This window comes from Callorhinchus milii, unplaced genomic scaffold (genome assembly GCF_018977255.1).
Source record: "Callorhinchus milii isolate IMCB2004 unplaced genomic scaffold, IMCB_Cmil_1.0 Scaffold9, whole genome shotgun sequence".
Taxonomy (NCBI): Eukaryota; Metazoa; Chordata; class Chondrichthyes; order Chimaeriformes; family Callorhinchidae; genus Callorhinchus; species Callorhinchus milii.
This window is the reverse complement of record NW_024704750.1, coordinates 7,074,461-7,100,264: the sequence shown is the minus strand read 5'-3', so window position 1 is coordinate 7,100,264 and position 25,804 is coordinate 7,074,461. Positions and strand designations below refer to the sequence as shown.

At 36.6% G+C, this 25,804-nt stretch overlaps 1 protein-coding gene across 2 annotated transcripts in view; it reads left to right on the top strand.

Moving 5' to 3' along the window:
• sos2 (son of sevenless homolog 2 (Drosophila)) overlaps positions 1–20,869 on the top strand; it is a 33,305-nt gene extending 12,436 nt beyond the window's left edge. Inside the window, exons 5-24 of one of the 2 annotated variants that reach the window (XM_042337967.1) lie at positions 16–222; positions 1,797–1,940; positions 2,464–2,574; positions 4,851–4,949; positions 6,045–6,172; positions 7,180–7,835; positions 8,508–8,589; positions 9,620–9,742; positions 11,389–11,492; positions 12,712–12,934; positions 13,487–13,606; positions 14,601–14,763; positions 15,321–15,438; positions 15,736–15,908; positions 16,020–16,136; positions 16,910–17,168; positions 17,458–17,511; positions 18,030–18,071; positions 18,284–18,393; positions 19,047–20,869. In XM_042337967.1, coding sequence (XP_042193901.1) covers positions 16–222; positions 1,797–1,940; positions 2,464–2,574; positions 4,851–4,949; positions 6,045–6,172; positions 7,180–7,835; positions 8,508–8,589; positions 9,620–9,742; positions 11,389–11,492; positions 12,712–12,934; positions 13,487–13,606; positions 14,601–14,763; positions 15,321–15,438; positions 15,736–15,908; positions 16,020–16,136; positions 16,910–17,168; positions 17,458–17,511; positions 18,030–18,071; positions 18,284–18,393; positions 19,047–19,541 — 3,528 coding nt within the window. In that variant the 3' untranslated portion in view covers positions 19,542–20,869. The remainder of the gene's footprint in view (positions 1–15; positions 223–1,796; positions 1,941–2,463; positions 2,575–4,850; positions 4,950–6,044; positions 6,173–7,179; positions 7,836–8,507; positions 8,590–9,619; positions 9,743–11,388; positions 11,493–12,711; positions 12,935–13,486; positions 13,607–14,600; positions 14,764–15,320; positions 15,439–15,735; positions 15,909–16,019; positions 16,137–16,909; positions 17,169–17,457; positions 17,512–18,029; positions 18,072–18,283; positions 18,394–19,046) is intronic. The other variant, XM_042337968.1, reaches the window with a different exon arrangement.
• The last annotated feature ends 4,935 nt before the right edge of the window (positions 20,870–25,804 follow it).

The window sequence follows — 25,804 nt, the reverse complement described above, 5'->3', positions numbered from 1 at the left end:
ATTTATTCTCTTCAGGTCTTGATGGACATGTTTGACCAGGATGATGATATTGGCGTGTCTTTATTGGGAGATGATGAACCAGGTGCTACAGGTGAACAAGGTTACTATGACCTGGTGAAAGCTGAAATTGCAGAGGAGAGGCAATATCTACGGGAACTGAACCTGATTATAAAGGTCTTTAGAGAGGCATTTATATCCAACAACAAGCTCTTTACTGCACGTGTAAGTTTTATTTATATAATGGATTCTGTAACCAAGACATTATGGTTGAAATGTTAAATTGCTGCTTTTTATTTCATAAATATTTTGATGATAGCAAGATTCAAAAGTGAATTAGATATACATTTTAAAAAATGAAGAATATAAAAGTCAGAGTAGATAGCTCTAGGGGTGCAGCTAACACTAGGATGGTATCAATAACTGAATCGGCTCCTCCTAAGCTGCTGTTTCTCTAATGCTATGTTCAAATGGAGATCCTAGCATCATTTTATTAATAAACTGAAGCAGGAATTATTTTTTCAGTATTTCAGCACATGCTGCTTTTATGTAAAACAAGTTCTAGAATGTAGGAGTTCTTAGATTTAGAGATCGATATGCCAAAAGAATCCTGTGGCCAGTTAAATGATGGGCTAGATGGGCTTTTTATCTACTATTGCCTGATATTGTTACGGTTGTTGTCTGCATTGAAAAAAGTTGAGCTATAAAACTCACGGAGAGATATGCAAATAAAACACTTGATTTACATTTTGCTTGATTTACAAAGGCGAAACCTCAAATCCTTTTTTGGAATTCAGTTTTGTTATTGTTATTAAGAAAAGGGCACAGTTAACGTTATAAACTGCATAAAATACATACATAACTCTTCAACAATTATTAGTAAACAAAATTTTTATATGAAAATGTAATGCCTAGCAAGGAAACTTTTATATTGATCATTTTATTCAAATGCACAAATGCATAGCAGTTCCTCTTAAATTATGCAAAGCATTTGGCTATCGGTACTTAGGGGTATGAATAATTCAATAGTACTAAAATGATCTAAATTAATTGCTCCATATATGAAATACTCTTGATTGAATGGCAGGAAAGGGTAATTGAATACACCATTAATACATCAAACTGATGGATGTCTTGAAATTACTATTCTGTGCTGTTAGAATTCTGGTAAAGGTTAAATATGAACAGCAAATAAGTAGTTTTGGATAATGGGCATCCATACAATAGTCCAGGGAAAGGGTGATTGAAATTATACCAGGGCCAGAATGATTGGTACATATACAGTATTTCCACAAAGCGCTTAAATATAATTTCATGCTTCATGTTCCTCACACTGTTCATTTGCATTTTAGGCAATAACTATCAGGAGCATTAGAGTTGAGGGAAGCTGGGATTCAAACATTTGAACCTGACTGGTTTGGGTTTAATTATACTGCTAGACCTACCATTACAAAACTCCACACATAGCCTCAATTCCAAACTGTGATGGAAGGGGAGGTTAAAGATTCCCTTTCTGGGCTATTGCCAGTCTGATTAGTGCTTCACAGAAAATTGTCAGGTGAATGCCAGGTATTTCCCTGCATTGAGGAAGGAAAAAAATAAAATGGGATGCCATCTCATAACTGTTCTTTGGGGAATAAGCCATCTATCCATCCCATTGGTGACAGAGGTACATGACTTTGATGAACCTATTAAGAGTATTCATTTTTTTTAGAGTATCTGATGGTAGAAGCTCAGTAAATATGCAATTTGAGGCTGATGGCCTGCTTATCTGTGACCTTAATATTGTTTTCCAATAGGATATTGAAGTGATCTTCAGTAATATCTTAGACATTCATGAATTGACTGTGAAGCTACTAGGTTTAATGGAGGACACTGTTGAGATGACAGATGAAAGCAGCCCTCATCCATTGGTGGGCAGCTGCTTTGAGGATCTAGCAGAGGTACGGTATAATAATTAGTCGTAATTTGTTCTTGGTCTGGAACCTGGTCTTGTGAAGAAATTAAGATTTGAATTAAAATCCACTAAATTGTAGCATTTAAATTTTGTTACAGTAATAACTATAATAGCTACTTTCACAAGCTAGACATACAGACTCTGAATTGGGCTTTAATTTGGCGTCTGAAGGTACATAACAACAATTGATTGCGTATGGTGTTTTCGTTTAAGCGCTCCAAGAAGCTACCCTTTATTGAAGGGCATGATGTAAATGCAAGTTGTTACTGTTGTGTTTTCCTGTGTAGCAAATGCCTAGGCCGTGTTCAGTATCTTCTGGAGTTTCAAATATAATTATTAACTTGTTTTAGAAACTGACCACTAATAGTTTTAAGATTGGAGTTGTTCTTCAAAGACCAAAGCAATTAGCAATTTGTAAATTGATTGAAAAAAATGTAAAACATAAATTTAGCAAGCAAGTTTAGAGCCGTGGTAACAAAACAAATGTTGACATTTTTCCTTCTGTGTAGGAGCAAGTATTTGATCCCTATGAAATCTGTGCCCAAGATATTCTTTCATCACAGTTTCATGAACACTTCAACAATTTGATGTCCAGGCCAGCAGTAGCATTTTATCTTCAGGTAAACCCATTTAAGCAGAATCTTATCATTACACTGAATGGCCTCCTTCAGTTCCTGTTTCCTGTTTTCAAAACCATTTAATTATTGCGTGTCCTGCTATTTTTGGTTTTAAATTTAAATAAGTTATTTCCACATTATGCTTGCAAACATCAGAAGCATAATTTCTGGAAACAAGAACTGAATGTGAAGTTAGGTGGTGCTAATTTTAAATGAGCATACAGACAGAATAGAGGTCCATACAGTGCATAAGAACACCCAGAGAAACATGTATCCTCATTTAGAAAACACCGGTGCAGGTCTGTGACTCAGTAAATCCATCTGTGAATAAGATTGCTTTATCTGAACTGCCCTAAAAACAATTAAAAAACAAAGCAACATACAGAGTGGAACAGGGAACTGGAACAGGGTAACCTAAAGAACACACTGTTTCTTTCATTATGTCGGGAACTTTTGGTTGAAAACTATTAACTTTCCTTTGAGATGCCAATGATCAAGAGAGATCGATTTAAAAAAAAATTGTGTAGCAAAATAATTGTGGAAGCTAGAAATCGCTTATTAATACAATTAAATTGGTACAGTAGTATGTTAAAATCAGTCTATTCAACATTATAACTAAATAATGTTTGAAGTTCAACATTATAACTAAATAATATTTGAAGCATATGCTTTTAAATCGATACCTTTGCACTGATTTTTGATTTACCTGAAACATTTTTCTGTTCAGTTTTTAATTGATCAATGAATGACTTTTTTACTTTTTCTCTATACTTTCACAAATGCAATGCGATATAAATAATGATCAGTTGAAGTAAACTTTAGATTCTGATTGCTTATACGCATATTTAGGGTTTGGTGTCTTCCTGTCATTTCGAGCTTCTATTCTACTCTATGGAATTTACAAAGTGTTGTTGCATTCATATTGTAGAGTTACGATGTACAAATATTCAATTAGGTCTATTCCTTTGGGCAATGCTATTTCCATTTGTGCTCATGCATCTACAGATGCTCGCACTGTCTCTATTGTTCCCATTAGTGATTTGTGTGTGGGCAAGTTATTGTATATTTGTCTTGCATCTAACTAATGCTTGAATGAAAGATGTAATCCAGATCTTTACCTCTTTCAGTAATTTCCTCTAGCTAATTGTGAATACTAAAGCCCTGCTACAACCAAGTCTTAATTTTGAACAGTAAAAGGAAAGGTTTAATTCTCCAATGAGAGGCAGGCTAAGGAAAGATGAGTCAGTCTCAAACCAGATTTTTGCCATCAATCAGCTTTTGACTGATGTTAAGTGATGTCCGGTTTAGAAACAATTCTGGCAGCTAAAGTGATCTTTGTTCAGGGGCCGGGAGTTCAGTAGGTTAGGAAAATGAACTGATTTTCTTGGTGATATTTCGTAATCCATCAAAATGAACTCTATTGTGGAGATAAGACTACAAAACAGATAATTTGAGAAGAACCGATCCAAAAAAGGTGCCTTGATTATCCAAATGTCTCCCTGAATGGATTGATAGCCAGAAAGATATTTCTCCTTGAAGTTGGGTGTTTAAGAAAGAACTATCTGCGGTACTTACTTTTCACCTTCCTTGTAAATAATAAACATAAAATAATACATGTAAAATGAGCATAGTGTGGAAAGATTAATGTAATCAGGACAAGGGCATGCTGGATGAGAAAACTAATACTAGCCATTTAGCAGGAGATGAATTTTCTTTGTCAGACAAACCCAGTTAATGGCAGTTAAGTGAAAATTTGAGCATGCATCCACATAGCCTAAGAAAACTGAATGGTTCCATAAAGTCTGACATTATCTGCTTTCCATGATCAGAGGTTAAAACTATTCAATATTTCTTGGCTACTGCATTGAGTTTGGTTGCAGTAGAATTCTTAGAAACTGACGAAATCCACTGATTTACTGTCTCTTATGGGAGGCTACGATTGTTAGTGATGCATTGACTTCAGATATTTTGCCCTGTCTCATATTGCTTCAGTGTGTTTAATAACTGACCCCATATTGCAGTGGGATTACCTGATCAGCTTCCCAATGTAATAGCAAGTTAAAGAATGTAAAGATAAAAGGATATGTGTTAAATTTTTCATCTCCCAAGTGTTACAACTAGATTATATCTTTTTTTCTATGATCAGTATGAAGTTGTAAATGTATTAAAAAAAAGTATTGCATTACTGATTCTAGGGTGTAATTACTGGCTCCTTAGCTATTTAGTACAATAATTTACAAGTTTTCAAATGCTAATTAAATATTATTTTTGGGTTTCAGTCAATCGCTGAAGGATTCAAAGAAGCTGTTCAGTATGTACTACCCCGCCTACTTTTAGTCCCAGTCTATCACTGTTTGCATTACTTTGAGTTATTGCAGGTAAGACATTAGGCAGGTAAAATATTTTAGTCATTCTGAAACTAGGAAGCGTATTTTTTTTAATCCATGCCATGTTCTATAGTTTTTGTTCTAGCTTTCTTTATGCTTTGTACTAGGTGCTTTATGCTTCAAATGTTAGCCTCAGTTAGTAGCACTTGAGTCAGAAGGTTCTAAGTTCAATCCCTGCTTTGAGACTTTGAGCTCACGGCATTCATGGCTATTTGTGGGATATTGCTACGTGCAAGTTACCCATTGCAGTTGTCTGCAAGTGCAGTCACTAGACTTAACAGTAAATCTTGTGAAGCACATTGAGATGTCTTATGTGATGAGGCTCTATATAAAATGAAAGTATTATTATTATTGCTAAATTATATTTTCCCCATCTGAAAAGGTTATTGACCTGTGCTGCCATCTTCTGACAGTCCAGTGTATTAAACCTGATTTCGAATTTATTATTAAATCTAAAGATATAATTATTAGCATACCATTATTCTGGTGATAAAATTACTTAAAATCTACTGAAGGGTTTCTTGTAACACTTCATATTTTTATTTCAAGAAAGCAATTCTAAACTGATTGAATTCTTAAGTGCAATTTACATTATTGTACACTATTTAGACAGAAATTGTTGACTTGTACATGAACACTACTTTAAGATCACTTTTTATGAAACTGAGGTTAATCATACTTTACATGTGTTTTTCTTTAGAAAAGAGGAATATTTGTAACTGTATTCAATGTTTGAGCCAAAAACTTCAGTAATTTAAATTTGTACGGGGATGTTTTCATTGTATACTCTGATTTGCTTGCTGATGTTTGGCAATCTAAATCGTACATTCATAAGTTTTTCTGCAGATCAACCTAATGTGTGACTTGGATAAACTTTGTTTTAAGGTTTTTGGCTTATCAGTGATGCACTTCTTTGTGTTTTTTTGAAAAGTAAGACAAATCTCGGTGTGGCGTCCTTTATGTATACATATTTAGCTTAATTAAAATACTGTGCCAAGTTTTCAACATATGCCAGTACTCGGCATTATTGCAGACTAGTACCTTAAAATAGGTCACAAATCTTTGTACTTTCTGTGTAAATTGTAGCAATTACAAGAGAGAAGTAAAGATGAAGAGGACCGCGAGTGTTTGAAACAAGCCATCACTGCCCTATTGAACCTGCAGTGTAGTATGGAACGCATCTACAATAAACATCTACCTAAACGCAGAGCTGGGTAGGCTAAAGTACTCGTTTTCTTCTGAGTGACCAGGATACTGCATGGTATTGCCAAATCAATTGACTTTATACTTTCCAAAAGTGATGCTCAAACTGGTCAGGTGTCTGTAATGTATAACATACAGTTCTTCTTGCTTCAGCGATGGGGATAGTGCAGAGGAAAGCCACAGCCAGTTTTAAAAAGATGAGGAATGACTAAATAGGTTTGTCTTCTTCAGCCTCAAAAAAAACGCTTTGAAACTTCTTAATGACGTGATAAGGCACTATATCAAATTCAAGGATTATTATTATTTTGTCACAGAGTCAGACTGCTTTAAAATGCAAATTTATGGGGTTTTAGTTCAAAATATACATAATGTGCACTATGTAATTTATATACGTTCCATCATAAATATACATTTGCTATGGGGTAAATTTATTTTCTCTATTGTCCCTTTATTTATGGCAGTTGACACAAGTTTGGTATAGTAATATGGTAAATCCAAGTCAACGTTTCTGGTTTTAGCCCTGTTGAAAATTGATTGTTACTAAAAATTGGGGCAAGACAAAAAGTTGGAACTAATCTTAGTTTGTATTTCTTTGTGCTGATAGTGCTGTAGTCTATTGTTATCCATCTTGTATTATTGAAATCTGTTTACAGAATTGTGAAGAGTTCTAGCTATGCAGAGTCTTAAACTAAAAGGACTATCGAGAGTATATTAGTATGCTGCCCACTTCTGGGATCTGAATTCAACACAAGATTATAGTGTTTTTTGTCCTCTATTGACTAAAAGGGTAGCTAAGTCAAATAAGTTGTTTCAGGCAATGGCAACCCAGTTGCTGTGTTCTTACACCCACTAGCACAAAACTACCCACCAATTAAAGCTGATTTTTAAGCCTCACTCAGAAAGACCGTAGGATGTAACGGAAATATTCATGCTGAAATTTCTAGGTGCTCTGTTTCTTGTTCTCATTCTGTTATACAGAGAAATGTCTTATTTTGTTGAACCATTTTCTGTTTTGTAGTGAACCTTTACCTCGTCTCTACAACCGCCAGATTAGGAGTAAGCACCTTGCAATCAAGAAAATGAATGAAATCCAAAAAAATATTGATGGGTGGGAGGGGAAAGATATTGGACAGTGTTGCAATGAATTTATAATGGAAGGAACACTAACACGAATCGGAGCAAAGCATGAGCGACATATTTTTTTCTTTGATGGTTTGATGATCAGCTGCAGGACCAATCATGGACAGTCGAGGCTTCCTGGCTGTAGCAATGTTGAATACAGACTCAAAGAGAAATTCCTGATGCGCAAAGTACAAATAATTGATAAGGATGACACTTTTGAATACAAACATGCCTTTGAGATCCTCTCCAAGGATGAAAACAGCGTAATATTTGCTGCCAAATCCGCAGAAGAAAAAAACAACTGGATGTCTGCTTTGATTTCACTTCAGTATCGCAGTACCCTGGAGCGGATGTTGGACACCGTTCTTTTAAATGAGGAAAAGGAGCAACCACTGAGATTGCCAAGTCCTGACATTTATAACTTTGCAGAAGAAGATTCTGAAGAGAATATAGTTTTTGAAGAGAACCTGCAAACAAAGTCTGGAATACCTATCATAAAAGCAGGCACTGTGCTAAAATTAATTGAGAGACTGACGTACCACATGTATGCAGGTAAATGGATTGGGACTTTGCTGGACTGAATGGGGACCTCAGCGTCTAAATGTAGCAATACAAAACTTTTTTTCAAGTGTTCAATTTTACTTTCAACAATTTATGGCACTTTTTTGTTTGTGTACCAGGAGTGATGTGGAATTTAAGGTACATCTGGCAGAGCAATCGCTGCTTTCAATTGAGGGAGATTTCTTCCTTGGAGGTGAATATTCCAGGGAAGTTTTACAGCAAGAGGGAAAGAAGCCCTCTGTCTCAAAGGAGACACTGATACTGGTGGATACACTAGTTGGGAACTACTGATCTTGAAGTGTCAGAAACCCTAAACTTTAATCTTGTTTCTGTCAGATGTTGTTCGATCTGCACAATTCCAGAATTCTGTTTACACAATAGTGTTTCATTTGTGTATGATAGTTAAGTTCCAGAATTGCTGTTTTGGGACTTGGTATTTGTAGTTATTTTGTTCAAGTTGTTGTGTATTATCACTACTCGTGTTCTTTTCTGCATTGCAGCCAAACTTGTAATCTGCTTATCCTTTTTTTCCATTATAAATCAGCTCTAATTATTTGAGCTGTTGATTTCTGATAAATATCCTCTACTTCCTTCCTGTACAATTAGAGCTGTAGAGTTATAAGCTTTAAGTATTTTGTTCACTAAAAAAAAATTTGCTTACAGATCCTAATTTTGTGCGTACTTTTCTGACTACATACCGTTCGTTCTGCAAACCCCAGGAATTGCTGGACCTGTTGATAAAAAGGTGAGTAAATAGAGTAAATGTTTAAGAGATTCTGTAAAGGTGTAATTTTCAATGCTCTGTAAAACATTGGTATCTTTTGTCAATACATTTTTGTAGAATTTAGAACATAGTTTAAATTTTCCTCCTTCTGTTGAATTTCAACCAAAAGGAAACACTCAAAAGTGGTCAGGTTTACATGGATGGAGGGCAATTTGATGGTAGAGATGTATTTAGTTACCTCGTGGAAATATTCTACACGGAGCACACCATTCGCCTGTTTTACCTGTGGCATTGTACACATATTCTGACTGCCATTTCAAAGCGGCATTGGTCAAAGAGGAGTTTGCCTGCTTGCTACCTTAACTCCGGTTGGCATATGGGAAGAAAATGGAAGGAGCCTAAACCTCAAGTCATTTTAATATAGACTTAGCGTATAACAATAATTTTACTAAGCTCAGTAATGCATGTTATGTTTTTTGTTCAGCAATATGGAATATAGTGAGCACCACAATTACTTTGGGAGGTTATACATTGATTATGCTTTATGGATTTCCTTTGTATAGTCTATTGATTTTGCAAATACAGACAGATTCCTGATGCTTTAACAATCTATGGTAAAAACTGAAAACGTCATTATTTATTATTCTAAAATGCATGTTGGGTTACTACATTGATGCTTTGTAGTATTACAGTTTGATTCATAGCCAGTCATTGTCAATTATCCCAACTTTTTTNATAATGCAGATCAGAAATAAAGATCCTTGGTGAAGTAATATTTTTAAAAATAACATTTTAAGTGGCCTAGGATTACATATCTAAAGAGTATCAAAGTCCAGACATTTTGTGTGGTCATTCCCTGTAATGCAAACTCTTCTGAATACAGTGATATTTTTTAATTCTTAATGGTCTTCGTGAAGTACCCATTATGTGCCACTAAATTGAATTTAATTTATGGAAAAACGAAAAATCCTTTATTGTGAAGATGAAAGATGTCAGTTATGCCTTGATACCATTTTATATATTTTTGGTTGAATCTTGTTGTTTTGCACAGGTTTGACATCCTTGATCCAGAGCCCACTGAGTCAGATAAGCTTGCTATAGAGAAGGGTGAGCAACCAATTAGTGCAGAGCTGAAACGGTTTCGAAAGGAATATGTCCAGCCTGTGCAACTCAGGTTTGTTCACATTATTTTAAAAATATACTGAGGCCATGTTAATACTGTTGCTGTTTTCATCATCACTACAGTTCAGAGTGAAGTGTTTTGAGAGTATGTCATGGATGTCCAAACCGCTTCAGTAATTTGCAATAAATGCCCTTAAATACAGGAGCTGTGATTGCTTATTGCATCCACTGCCGTGTGACTTCAGCGCTTGAAAAGAGCCTCTAAAAATTGAGAAAGTTTTACATGACACCTTCAAGAATCAGTAGGCAAGGCTTCATAGTTAGTTTACGAATACAATTCATGAATCCAACCCAACAGACACAAGAGTTCAATTTTGGAACACCTTTTAAAGAGACTCAGTTTTTCATTCAGGTGAGGGAAGTTTCCCTCTGTGCCTTCTTTCCAAATCAGTGACTTCTGGTCGTTTTACAACTGAGATGGTAAATTTGAATATTTCTATGAACAGAACATTTCAAAACTAGATGGGGGAAGGAAGTCATACAGCAGATTTCAGACAAATCACAGGAGGCTCTATGTTTGACCCCACAAAGTATCACCAGTAGCAATCTAAGCGAGGTCCAACTCAGAATGCATTAATAATGATCCTATCACACCTCCGAATTGATGGACTCTCTGGGGACCTCCCATGTCTTGGAGGTACTACTGATTTGCGTTGCCTCTTTTAGATTAGTTCCCTGACCTAATCCTACTGTACTCAGAGAGTATGTCCATTGCTTGGATCTTGTTTGAACTTTAAACTCTCTTGTGTACCTTGGACTTCCATTGGAGATGCTGATTGAGCATACAGTATAATCAAATAATTGACATTCTGGTCTACAGCCTCTGGCATTCCATTCTGGGCCAAGTGACCTAGTTTTGGCTGTACATTTGTAAATCTGATGGGGAAAATACTGTGTATAGATATTAGCTCCAAAGAAGTGCTTTGAGACATCTCAACGACACGATAAGGCAATCAAAATGCAAGGATTATTTTTATTATTAAAGTTGTGAATCTGGTCTCGTTTTATAGAATAACTGGAGTGTTGTCGAATAATATAAACCAAACACTTCCTGTTCCTTTTCTCCTCCTCATTCCATGTCAACTCCACTATTATTAATAGAACTGGTTTGAGGAAGACTTGGACACAGAGTCCTGTCATTTTCATCCACTATTCTGAGTGACTGGTTCCTCTTTCCCACCAAAACCTCTGATGTAGAGAGAAAATAGTCATAGTCCCGTTTGGTGGGAATCTGCTGCTGCTTCTTACTGGCTGTTGCTCATTACTAGACCACTTTCTGAAAGCTTGTATATGCTTCCCCAAACTATAATCTCTTATGCATGAGTGAATATTGCGTACAATTATGGTTGTACACATTGAATTATATAATTTGCATGATTTTTTATTGCTTGTATATTTCCTGATTCACAATTCTGAAAAATATTTTGGAAAAAGGGTGTACCTTCTGAAAACCTGTATCCTCTGAATATAGGTGAGAAAGTACTATGTTTTATTTTTTAAAAAGATAGTGAATTCTGCTCCTCTATTTCAATGATGAAATGATGAAATAGAGGAGCATCATTCACCTGGTTATAGTAAATGAATTATATAATTGAAGGGATTCTGTATTTTGCACAAAAAACTTGTTTTCTATCTTAGGGTACTAAATGTGTTTCGACATTGGGTAGAGCATCATTTCTACGACTTTGAGCGAGATAATATGCTACTCAATAATTTGGAAGCTTTCATCTCCCGTGTGCGAGGTATGCTGTTTATTGAAATCACTTACTGGTGAATAACTGTATGTTAAGTCTAAGAGCTTTAGAAGTTCACAGAATTCCAGGATCTAGGTTAGAGCTGATCCAGAGCCCCTAACCCCAGAAAAGGTTAGTACTTGTGCAGGTAGCAGGTTCTGAACTATTTCATGCAAAATATAAGGGGATCCCTTGTTCCTTTTACATTTTCAGTTCATGTTCTGCGAGTGTAATAATTCAGCGATCAAGGTATTCGCTTATGCCAGGAACAATGTCACCTAATCAAGTGGCAGACTTTTAAATTTTAAAACAATTCACTTATTTTTGCTTTATCTTTCCTGTTTAGCCCCAATTTTGTTTTTCCTTTTTATTTCCCTCATTATTATTATAACAATTCCGGCTGTTCTTTATACAAAAATGTTTTGCTTTTTTTTTGTTTTTTGCTCAACTTCCCAGGTCCCACTTTTGACGTTAAAGGTGGGATCCAATACAAAAATTTCATTCAGCTAACCTGGAAGATTGAAGCTTGACCTAATAGTGTCATCCTGGCATCAAACCAGAAAACCCTACAGCTGGATGAGTTATCTATTTATTCATCAGCCAGAAGCTGAATCGAACCTAATAAAATAACCTGTGGCACTCTCTGGAGTTGATGAATGCCACAGTTGGCAGACAATATTCCAAACTTGATTTTATGCTTGGTTGGATACATTTGAAATTACACTTAATTAAGTGTGTCAGCCTGGCTCAGTGGTAACTCTTATCTCTGAGTCAGAAGGTTGTGGTTCAAGGCCCACATCGGGATTTAGAATTGCATAGTCTAAGCTGACACTCCATTGCAGTGCTAGGGGAGTGTTGCATTGTCGGAGGTGCTGTCTTTCGGATGAGACATTAAACCAAGGACCCGTCTGCCTGTTCAGGTGAACATTAATGATCCCATAGTACTAATCGAAATTAGAAGGGAGTTCTCCAGGGTGACTGACCAACAACCTCCTAAGTAAAATCACTCATTCACTCTGGCTGTTTGTGGGATATTGCTGTGCACAAACTAGCTAGGGCATTACGCCCACAAATATACAGTCAATTCACTTTACATATCCTGTGAAGCGCTTTGAGATGTCTCAATTCCATGATAAGGCGCTATATCAAATGCAATGGTTTTATTAAAATATTCTGGATGTTTAATACTGTGAATGATGTGGATTGATTAAATATTTTATTTTTACAGGGAAAGCCATGAAGAAGTGGGTAGAATCGATTACAAAAATTATCAATCGAAAAAGACAAACTCAAGTAAATGGAATCAGCCATGCTATAACTTTTGAGAGTCCACCACCTCAAATTGAATGGCATATTTGTCGACCTGGACAAATTGAGATATTTGACCTCATGACTCTTCATCCAATTGAAATAGCACGACAGCTTACACTTTTAGAATCCGATCTTTATAGGTAAATAACTATTGTTAAATAGGTTTTTTTTTGGTATGTGGTTTGTTTTATTAAAGTTAAACTTCCAGCATCATTGACATAACCGAAGATATCACACATCACTAGATGGAATAATTATATCTATTTGATTCAAACAACAAAACATTGGCTTGGTTGTATCTCAATAATGACAGTTTTCACTGTATTTATTACAACCAGAGTTATATGCTGCCTTGCTTATTCTTTTAGCTCTCCTTCTGCTCTGTTTCTATTTTTTATAAAAATTGATGAATTCTTGTTATTTTTAAGACTGATTTTGGATTATTGGGTTAACCCTACAGTTCACTTGGCTAACATCATTGTTATATACTCAGCGATGCAAATTTAGGGCATCTACACCTTATCTCTTTTTAATATCAAAGATTTTCTGAACAATCATAGGGAAGAAGGAAGTAAGTATTGAATAGGATTAATTGAAAACTAACGTTTTTGCAATTTAATTGCCAAGACCCAATTCGTGTTGGTCATGTTTTTGAAATCTTTAGTTATTTTAACATTTCCATGTTTTAACAGGGCTGTTCAACCATCAGAACTTGTAGGAAGTGTCTGGACTAAAGAAAATAAAGAGATAAATTCTCCCAATTTGTTGAAAATGATTCGTCAAACTACCAACCTTACTCTCTGGTTTGAAAAGTAAGTAGAACTATAATTTTTAAAACGCCAAGAATTCTGGGAATAAAAGGAGAAACGCAATCCATGTTACTTTTACAAAATGCCTACTTTTTCTGAAAGTTCAGAAAGCATGCATTACATGCCAAGCTGGATGTTTCTTCTGAAAGTTGCTATTTGTTAATAACTAATCTGAATTAAATCTATGGTCTGCCTTATTAAATAAAACCTCTTTGCTCCAAGATTCTGCCTCTCTTCAGAACAAATTGATTTTGTTAGTTTTACAAATTCAGAATTCACGTATATTAGCATTTGGCTTGAAAATCAGTTGCAATACACAGGTATCATGTGAGTTTTAAATATTGTGTAGGTATTGGGAAGCTCCACTGAGGAAAGAATAGTTTAAATCAAAGCGCATGAAATTATAGTAACAATATTTCCAGGAGTTTTTTTTAACCACATTCATTTAAAGTGTATAACATTTGGCTTTGTGTGTATGTATATTTCAAAGGATAATAATAATAATTCTTGCATTTGATATAGCGCTTTTCACTTTGGGAGGACGTCCCAAAGCGCTTCACAGAACACACTGCAAAGTGAATTGACTGTATATTTGTGGGCGAACACGGCAGCCAATTGCGCACAGCAATGTCCCACAAACAGTTGTAGATTGAAAATGACCAATTTATTATTGTTTTTGGTTTTGGAGGGATTATTATTAGGCTCTGTGTGGAGTAAGGAAACTTGCCCAAGGTTTCGCCCTCTGCCTGGAATTGAACCCAGGTCTCTCACTTGCAAAGCGAGTGCTCTAACCACTGAGCTACAGGACTCCACTGAGCTACAGGATGGTATTGTCAAATAAGTGTTGCAGATTGTAATTAAATTCTGAACGTCATGTTGCTGTGAGATTGTTCAATAATAGTTTAGATTGTAAAATATTAACGTTGTACGTGTAGAACATCAGTGGACTTACTTGATATTCTATGTTGTGATTTATCTTGTTTTGTTTTAAACTCAGATGTATTGTCGAGGCTGAACATTTTGAGGAAAGGGTGGCGGTTTTCAGTCGAATAATAGAGATCCTACAGGTTTTTCAGGAGTTAAACAATTTCAATGGTGTGTTGGAGATAATCAGTGCAGTTAACTCTGTGCCAGTTTATAGGTTGGATCATACTTTTGAGGTGAGTGGTCTACATGTTTGTTAATTTTACAAGTTGCAATTAATATCTATGCTACATTCTATGTAGTGTTGTAGTTTGTTCAATACTGCATTTTTCAGATGTTATTTTGCCTAAATCAGTTTGTTGATTCTTGTGGTTCATGTGAAAAAACGGGTTCTTGAATATTTATAATTATCTGAAAATCTAAAACAATTAACAAAAAACCTTTCTAGCCATGCAATAAACTTGTGAGCCATAAGCTTATTATATAATAAAATAACTTGGACAGGGATGCGTCTCTGCCCTCCGGAACTCCTTTCCACTACCTGTTTTGATTCATCTTCCCCTGCTTTCAAGGCCCTACTAAATATATATTTTTCAATTCTGCTTTTATTTAATACTCTTAATCCTCCCTCTCACAATGTTTAAGAGCTCTGAGAATTTTATTCGATGTGAAAAGTGCTATGTAACTGCATCAGCACCTTGGGACATTCTTCCTATGTGAAAGGTGCTGTACAAATGTAATTTTGTTGATGTTGAAAGCTTTATTAAGCACCTTCTTATATTTGTTTACACAGGCAGTGCCTGAAAGAAAGAAAAAAGTTTTAGAAGAAGCAGTGGAACTAAGCCAAGACCACTTCAAGAAGTACTTAGCTAAACTCAAGTCAATAAACCCACCTTGTGTGCCTTTCTTTGGTAGGCAGTTCCACTATTTAACAGTAGTTCTTCATTATAATTAAGCCACTTGCTCACTGTGTGTATGTGTGTGTAGGGGGTGGTATATAAATATGTATAATATATTATAACCCGTTATATATTAAACATCGATTTTCCTGCTAGTTTTAAGTGAAGTCCTTTCTCACACAAGTGGGCATGCTTTTTTCCCCTTTTTTGTCTTTACCACTCGGCAGTAAACTAATTAAATTCGTTTTTATTGATTTTACATATGCTGTAGTTTATTTATGTCAACACATTATGCTTTTCATTCTGTAGGTATTTATTTGACAAATATTCTGAAGACAGAAGAAGGAAATCCAGATTTCCTAAAAAGATGTGGGAAAGAATTAATAAATTTCAGCAAAAGAAGGAAAGTTGCTGAAATCACAGGTGAAATCCAGCAGTACCAAAACCAGCCGTACTGCCTCCAAGTGGAAACAGGTATAAAGGTATCTACCATAGTCATGTTAACATTTCTATTAAACAAATTGCATTTTATAACCATTTTGAGAATCTGGTTCAGTATAGATTGCCTTTAAACTATTTGTCTTTATGCGTAGAAATTCTTTGAAAATCTGAATCCAATGGGAAGCATGACTGAAAAAGAGTTTACAGACTATTTATTCAACAAGTCCTTGGAAATTGAACCACGTAATTGTAAACAACCACCAAGATTTGTAAGTAATCCAAAATGACTTTCTTTTAAGTAATGTTTTATCTTCAGTTGAGCAGAAACGTAACAACATAACAATAACGTATAGTCAGGCTAATTCTCGAACCTTGTACACGCATTGCCACTTCTTACTTTCTTCAGGCCTGACAGAAAATTTCTTATTTCCAGTTATTAGTTCATTTCAAAATTTACATGTTAGAAATGGCAAATGTACATATTGTACATACTTGCAGCTAAAAACATAAAATCTTGACTGTAGTAATTTTAAATGCTTTCAAGTATTTCAGCAACTAGATGAGTGGCTGTTATTAGAGTCTTTATTTATTCTGGACATAGACATAATGGAAATAATATACAAAATGGCATGACACCACCCAACAGTTTGTGGTAATGCTGTGTCTTCCTTTAATATCCTGTTTTGCAACAGTGAATGTTTGTGTACAAATATGATAAACAATAACTGAGCAATTAGGGCATATGCTTGCTTGCTTTGATCGAGAACACAGATAATTAAGAAACTTAAAAAACTGCTTGCAGTTTCACGAGTTAATGAAGTGATGTCTTTATTGTTGTCACTGAATATGTGAATCCAGGTCTGCTTAATTATTTTAAATATGATATTAAAAAAATCACTGCAGTGGGATTTTAATGTGTGAAGAGAACAGCCATATTTCCTAAGTGCAAAATACATCTTCATGTAGACTGGAACAGGCATATAAAGTTGATGAAAGTTCCTTTTGAATGGTTAACAATAAATCTGATCTGATTTTTCTTTAGCCAAGGAAAACAACATATCACTTAAAATCTCCTGGATTAAGACCTAACCCCACGAGACATGCCTCTACCTCTGGCACGTTAAGAAATCCCATGCCGTTAGAACGGGAGCCACGCAAGATCAGCTTCAGTAGAATTCCTGAAACTGAGAATGAATCAACTGTATCTGTTCCAAACTCCCCTAACACTCCTTCAACCCCACCTGTATCTGCTTCCTCTGATCTCAGTGTATTTGGTGATATGGACCTGACTAGCTCCAGCAGTGAGTGCTATTTTGTACTATATTATGTCACTTCAATCATTATTCACCCAGTTTATCCTCAAATCATAATGTTTAACTGAATTGTTTTGAAGTTAGAATCTTTCTTGCCTAGATTTTTGTCATACTTGCCAGCAATGTTTGCATTACTAAAGGAAAACTAGTTTACAACATGTAGTAATTTTTTGCACAGATTGGCAAGTAGAATATATGATGTATGTTAAATGTTCATAAAGCTTGACTGTCTGTGGCTGTTGTTTGTCTTCTTCAATCATTCCTGTGTTTTTTGTAGGCAGTTCAAGTTCCAGCTGCTCCACAGTCTTTGCTCCTGTTCACATTGCTGGCGGTATGTCAGCTCATGTTGGGTTCTTTAGCTTTTTTTTTGATTGATTCAGTTTCATTTACTGGGTGTCTTTATCATTGTCTACTTGGTCTTTCTTGCTTGCATGTCAGTGTTTTGTCTTTCTTTACCTGATTCAGTCATCCTTAATTCTGAGTGCTAAATTTCCTCTACAGTTCAAGGAACATGAATACTTCTCTCAAAACTTTTGTTTGTACAGAAAGACAACTTTTACAGCTCCAAACCCTTAATTAATTCTTCATTGTTTGTTACTATTGTAATTAACTCTACATCACTCAGAGAGTTGAAACTTATTTGTATTACATAGTGCAGACATGATTTGTAATTTAAAGTTTTTTTTCTGATAAAAGACAAAGAATAGTTATCACAGGTACAGCATTAATTGTTTTTTTTTTCGTTGTTATGTAACATGCCTGATAGTTTGATTATTTTAATGATGTAGCTTTCATTTAATTTACCTGCTCAGATATTTAAATAAATCATTCTATCATTTTCCTTCACAGGTAGCAACAGTATTTTTGCACCTGTCTTGCTGCCACCATCAAGTGAGTTGAATACATTTATGTAGACCAGTATCTCTTCCTTATGAGTTGTCCAAAATGAAACATTTAATTTTTTGACATTCATTAATCAGTCATTTGAAAAGCTATAGCATTCGGTAGTTGTCCTCAATTTATGAAAATATGGTGGTAGCTAAAATTTGGATGTTATACATGGTAAATGAGTTGGGTATAATTTATTTCTTCTGCATTTCCAGAGTTTCATTCCATATCATGCGGAAGTCTTCACAAACTAAATGAAGATATACTTACTCCCCCACCTCTTCCTCAGCGAAGGAAGCTTGATGCAGATTTAGCAAATTCTAAGGTAAAGGAAAGTACTTCGTAATTACGTTACAGTATGATATATACTGCTGGAACAACTCAGATTTTGCTTACTTTATGCAGCAAAACAATTTAGATACAGTTTCTTATAAATCATGAATACTTAATAAAAATTGGATGTTTAAGCACTCCGAGACAAAACTCCGCATGAAGGGTGCCATAAAAATCCAAGTTGTTGTGGTAGTGCTCAGTATTGTATTTTCCAATAATTCACTACCCAGAAAAGAAACCAGCAATGCTAGATATTGCCACAGATATCCCCATCTCATATTCACATAAATATGTTTTGTCTCCTCATGTACATGCCCTGGATAGCTCAGTTGGTTGATCTTGGAGCCAAAATGTTCTGGTTTCAAATACTGTTTTTATTACTGTGTTTTCTCTCCTCTGGTAGATATCTCAGTTGAACATTGAATATGTTGAAATGGCAATTTTCCCATTCAACCCTTCACCATTTGGAGATCATAAAATGAATACTATGTTCACGTGGTTGGAATCTGTGTGCATTGCTTGGAAAAACTAGTGAATTGTTGATAGTTCTAGTCCTTACAGATATTTCTGTTGTCAGACCTTTTGTAGTTTTGTGTATTTTTGCATGTTAGAAATCCTTTTTGTTTCACCGCTTTCTTTCCACAGATGGGTTCCAGGACTCCGGATAGCCCACCTGCTATTCCACCCCGACTGCCTCGAGTTCCTGTGTTGTATGGACCATCTGATGGACCACCACACAGTCCTCCTCCTCCACCTCCTCGGGACCCACAGCCTGACACACCTCCACCTGTACCAACAAAGCCACCTGAGATTTTCATGAATTATCCACTTAATCTGCAACCACCGCCAATTGGTCGCGTTCATCGGGATCAGGACTGGTACAGAGAATCCAATGCCAACCCCAATTCCCCTAGTACACCACCAACAACACCATCTCCCAGGGTGTTGCGGCGTTATTGCACATTCACTTCTCACCACAACAACCTTGCTTATCCTGTTGCTCCTCCTATACCACCAAGACAGAACTCTAGTCCACAGCTGCCAAAACTTCCACCAAAGACTTACAAACGAGAGCTATCACATCCTCCTTTGCACAGAGATGGACTGCCACTGCTGGAAAATGCAGAAACTCCTCACTGACACTAAATGTCCTTGCCAACACTGGGAAACAATAGGCACCCTTTAATATGACACTGGGATAAGACAATGTATTACTATTTTTAACCGTTTGTTGTCTTCTTGCTGTTAATAGCTGTGCTACTGTTCAAGAAGGTTGTGCAATTAAGAAACTGATGTTGGGAAAAAACACTTGAGCGTTTATGATGCTTTTATTCGGACCACAGCACAGTTCAGTGTTGTGATCTTCTCTCAGGTGATCAGTAGCATTTCTTTCCTCAGACATGTAGTGCCAACATTATTACCTGAAAGTGTAACTCAAGTTTGCATTTGCACTGTACAAATGAACGTAAATTATCTGCACCAATCATTGCACTGAGCCAACAAGAAACATATTCTTGAGACTTATTTGAGCTCTAGTGGCCTTGTTCAACAGTGGCATTTCACAGACTTCAAGAAGTATCATAAAATGCTGTTCATGTATGAAAAATAAATTGTTAGTCTAATAAGCTTTACAAAAAAAGTAATAATTGAAGCAGATCACTTCTGTTCTGAGGAAGTTTTGTGGAGTTTAACTAGTTTTCAAATTCTTGCTGCATTTCAAGCTACACTGGTTGACTGCTGCAAACGTTGGAGAAGAACTTATAACACTAAAAATTAGATTTTTTGAATGGGGTAACTATCTAATGTGCATTTCTTTGCAGGCTAATTTGGTCTGAAAAACGAGAAGTAACAAGAAGTAGTAAGGATTATTTCACTAATTGTTGTAAGCATGCATCGTATTTCAGATGTGCCTTTTTAATTTTATTTGCGAACAGAAAAGTGTTCAGTTATTAAATCACCTAAGGACTCAAAGTGAGGACGAGGGGAATTTCCGTGAATGTACAGTTTTGTTTATACTATGTACATACAGATAATGGCTGTTATTCTGTATAAACTAAACTGAATTACGTTAACAGTCTGCTACCTTTATACAAAAATCAAAATCTTAACTGCTGTGGATTGAGAACAAACATTTTTTCTGATGCAAATCCCAGTACCAACTGGCTCTGTAGCATTTTATCAATCTTCTATAGACTTCTATCAGTATTGTATTTCAACCAGCATACACTTTGAAGCTTTACTAAAATTTACATTTAATAGCTGTGACTTAAAGTTGCCTATCTGCCATTATAACTTGTGGTGTATGAAAAGGTGAAAGAATCTGTTCTATCAGTGGTGTTGTAACAGCTTTTTTGAAGTGGCAGCAATGATAGCCATTTCATTTAATGTTCTGTGGCCTTTCAACCGTGCTTTGTATCAGTGTTCTTAATGAGATTAATAAATTACCCAGTCTTAATTTTTACTTAAAACTATCAAAACTGCATTTGTCACTTTCCAATACAAATTATGTTTGTGTGTATGTGTTCATATGACTATACGTAAAATAGCTGCTGTTATTATTACACTGAGTAGTGTAATAATTACTAAAACGTGCAACATACAAGCTGCTATAAATCTGCATGATTTTCTACCTCCAAACAAGGTTACAACCGTCCATAGTGTGTTCTACATGCAGTACCATTTGATCCTCTTAAGTAATTTCTCTAAAATGTGCAAAACCACACAAGCCTTTTATTCATGCATCATTGGAGCCCAGGCTGATATATACAATGTTATGCTAAAGCATATTATTAATAATGAGTAGAAATGTTTGGCAGAAAATCAATTTACTAGAAATTGTTGAGAAATGCATGAAAAGAGAGGGAAGAAATGGCTCAAACACAGGATTGTTGTGCAGATTTGCTATAAAACTTCAAAAATTACAGAGATTTCAATTGTTTAAACGCTGTGGTTTTCACTGCTGAAAAGATAAACTAAATAATTATTGCAAAAGAATGACTGTGATATGTGACTGCCATGCCATTATCCTTTACCATAATCTTTCTATTAAATCTGGATTTTAAATGTGCCATCTGAAACAAATAAAATATTGGATTGAGACATGCATGTCTGGTAAATCATAGGATAGTCTTTCAGTCTTACTGGCCATTGATTTTTTTTGTGTGTGAATCTTCAATCCTAATTTCCTTTTATTAAGCATGCCAATGATTAAAGCATCAAACTGGGACATTCTTGGCTCAACACCTCACCATGTGATATATTTACCCACTTTAAAATATCGGATTCATCCCAACTTGAACAGGTTGATTTGAATGAAGGAAATCCTAGTGTTAGGTCCATGATTTGTAAATAAACAACTGCAGAGCCACCCCTTTTCTGGATTACTGTCATGGGAAGTAAAATGAGTAGGCAATGTGTTGTATATTACTTAAGTATTGCCCCAAAATTAAATATAGTTTTATTGCTAAAATATAGATTATTTGAAACTGTTCGCCCTTGATCCTTCCGTCAAAGCTTTAGAAGTATTCAAGTATGAAGAAAAAATAGTGTTCACTGACTGTAAAATGGGAGTTTTATAATTCATGGCCAGTATTTTGGACTCTTGTCAAAAGTTGATTTCCCTTCATTAAACTGCTTGCTGTTATCATGTTGCTATGATTTTGTGAAGGACTGTTGTCTCTCTTATCTTTTCAGAAGCAAGCAAAGTATTCTGTATGTCACTAATCCTCTCAGTTACTTGATCTTTAGGCACTTAAATATTTTGCCCACAAGTATACAGTCAGTTAGCTTTGCAGTATTTTCTGTGAAGCTCTTGCAGACATCAATTGGCAGGCAGGCTGCCAGCCAATCCACTCTGCCCCACCCTCTGGAACTCCATCCTGCAGTCCCTCCGCCTCGCCCCTCCCTTGCCTCCTTCAAGACCCATCTCAAGACCATCCTGTGAAGCGCTTTGGGACGTCCTCCCGACGTGAAAAGCGCTATATCAAATGCAAGGATTATTATTATTATTATTATTATCCTCTTCAACCGTGCTTTCGATCTCCCTGCTTACCCCCCCACCCTCCCCTATCCCGACCCCCAGCTTGTGGATGAAACTCGGTCTGTCCAGCACCTTGGGACATCCTCCCTATATGAAAGGAGCTATACAAATGTAATTTTGTTGTCTAGAAGACGTGAAAAACGCTATATCAAATGCAAGGATTATTATTTATTATTATTATGTATTTTGTTTTTCTTTGTTTGTGTCTTGGCCTTGATAATATAGTGTTTGTGGTTACATTCCAAGTCTGTTGAATCATTATCACCTTGTATCCCATAATTTTCTTTTAAAAAACCTGTTTCATTGGCCTTCTAGTTTAACAGCAGCATTGTCTAGGCAGAAATCAAGAGTTTATTGAATCAAAATCAAATAGAGATGTGTCTTTTGAAGGTCACCATCATCTTCCATGTGCAATCTTCCATTTTGTGTGTCTTCAAGTTGTTTCTTTCTTCGCTCTGCAGTGGTGTACTTTTGATGGCGAAGCTTTCTGAGAAGGAATGAAGTTGCTCATAAGATGAATCTTTGGTCTTGCAAAGATCACCTGTTTCCTACTTTGCCACAAAATTCTTTTGTGGTGATTTCTCCTGTGTAATCTCAGGCACCTCAGTAGTTGTATACTGTGAAGGAACCCTCTGACTGCATTGCTAGACTGGTCAATTCATAACTCTCTTGTCTCTGGGACAGAAACTGTGGGTTCAAGCCTCATGTTAGGATTTAAACTCATAAAATAAGTTGATATTCCAATGCAGTCCTGGGAAGTCCTGGGTTGTAAGGTGCCACTCTTTGGATTAATGTTAAATTGAGCTACCATATATCTTTGAGGATGTAAAGATCCCATGCATTACTCGAAAAGAAAATGGTGGTTCACCTGGTCTTCAGGCCACAATTCCCCAGATAAATTGGTCATTCAATTTATCGCAGTTCGTTTGAAATTCCATTGCATTTTCCTAGAAAGTTAGTAGCAATTACCAGGAAAGCACTTTTTCTGTGTTAAAGGTATTTTATCAAATGCAAGGATTATTAATATGGGCCATCTTGATAATATGATAAATATGTTGAAAGCCAAATATTCAACAATTTATTTTACAGAAGTTAATCCCTTCCATTCTTTCGGAGGTTTTTGGTTAATATCAGTCCCACAATTCCCTAGAGTGAGTTGTTCAATCTTCTTTGTTGGAGTACAAAGAGTGGAAAAAGAAAAGGACATCCAACTCACTAAATCTTCTTCCAATAGATATCTACTAATTAGTGAAGAATGCATCAATGTGCTTTTATCCAGGAAACACTGGGCTGCTTTATGTTTCAAAACTCCATTAATCAAAATAATTTGAGATCTGTATCATAATTCTGCAACCATCTGATCGTTCCTTTTGCTTCCCTACATGATGAACTTCCATCAAATGCAAGGATTATTATTCTAGTTCTCTCTTCAAAGCCTCCCAAAGCTGCCTGAACAATACTTAGTGGTTTAGTAGCCCTACAAATCAACAAGTTAAGTGTTCCAATGGTGGCAGTTCAACAGTTTTTAGTGTACATCTTTTGGGCAAGTTTGATACGCTTTAGTATTATTTTACTATTGAGTCAGACATTGAGTCATACTTTTACATTTGCCCCCATCTCCCAATGCATCAAACCTCATGGTTCTAATCCAGACACGTTACAGCGCCATTTAACTTTACGAACCCATTTCAATCTGACATCTCTGGCCAGTTGAGCTCGAATTCACTGGTTTCCCCTTTTTTTTAAGTAATTGGAGATTCAGGATTAATCCCAGGTGCTCCTGCTTTGTAGGCCTGCAATGGTGCATAACCCCAGATGTCCCTGTAACTCACCACATGGAAGAAGAGATTACATAACAGTTAACTCAGCATTATTTCTCTTCTCCCTGCACCCAATTGCCTAAAAAAACAACAGCAACTCACCTCTTCCATTTGTTTCTTGCCTTCCTCTGATCTCTTGCTGCCCTTGTGTGCCGTGTGCCTCTGATCTTTTCATTCTCCCCATGTATTGTGTGCCTCTGATCTTCCTCACTCCCTATGTACCTCCTGCCTTTGATCTTACACCCACCGCTCCCCATATACTACCTGTCTCTGATCAACCCCCTCCAGCTTTGTGCTGCCAGCCATGTGTGGTTTGCTTCAGATCCCCTTTCCCTCCCCCTGTCTGACTCTCACCTCCCAGCGTGTTTCCCTTGATCCAGCCTTTAATTCCCAGTTAACTCAGGTTATACAGCTGAGAATGTGGGTTATGCCACCTTTTTGCATTCGTTCTGTGCCATTATTGCCACTCCAGCTTGTGTTGTATTTAACCAGTTTAGCTGAGTCTCCATACTACTCCTAATTGTGCAAGTCAATATGTTACTAGTTTTAATCAACTTTGATCAGTTATTAATAATTTAAAACCAGAGTTAATCACTTGCTTCTCCCTCAAAATATAGTCAATTCACTTTGCAGTACATCCCGTGAAGCGCTCTGAGACGTCTAGAAGACGTGATGAGGCGCTACATCAAATGCAAGGATTATTATGACTGCTGTCAAGAATCGTTTGGGGATTTTTGTGCAGAAGTGATCACAAACGATAGTCCTGAGAATGTTTGGTTCCTCTTTGTTCTGTAGACGACCTACTTTTATACGACTTGAAGACAAAAACAGAAGTGGCGGGAACGCTCAGCGGGTCAGGCAACGTCTACGGAGAAAGGAAAGTTGAGTCAACGCTTCGGGTCCACGACCCTTCGTCAGAACCGTCGACGTTTGTGGACAGTCAAGAAAACAGTCCTCGACTCACTTTCCTGTCTCCGTCTTTGTTGCCTGAGACCCACTGAGTGTTCTCAGCGACTTCTGGTTTTTTTCGGTTCAGATTTCCAGCGTCCGGAGTATTTTGCATTATATTACTCGAGGTGTGCGCGTGTTTAGTACTCAAGAATGTGTGAGTGTTTAAGTACTCGGGGCGGGTGAGCGTTTAGTGCTCGGGACATGTGAGCGTTTAGTACTCGAGGTGTGCGCGTGTTTAGTACTCGGGACGTGTGAGCGTTTAGTACTCGAGGTGTGCGCGTGTTTAGTACTCGGGACGTGTGAGCGTTTAATACTCGAGGTGTGCCCGTGTTTAGTACTCGGGATGTGTGAGCGTTTAGTACTCGGGGCGGGTGAGCGTTTAGTAGTCGGGGCGGGTGAGCGTTTAGTACTCGAGGTGTGTGAGCGTTTAGTAGTCGGGGCGGGTGAGCGTTTAGTACTCGGGGCGGGTGAGCGTTTAGTACTCAGGACATGTGAGCGTTTAGTACTCGGTCAGACTGAGCGTGTCTCTGGGCAGTGGCCGCGCGGGGCCGGGAGGGGGCGCTGGTCGCGGTCGCTCTCTGGGCGGTGCCGGG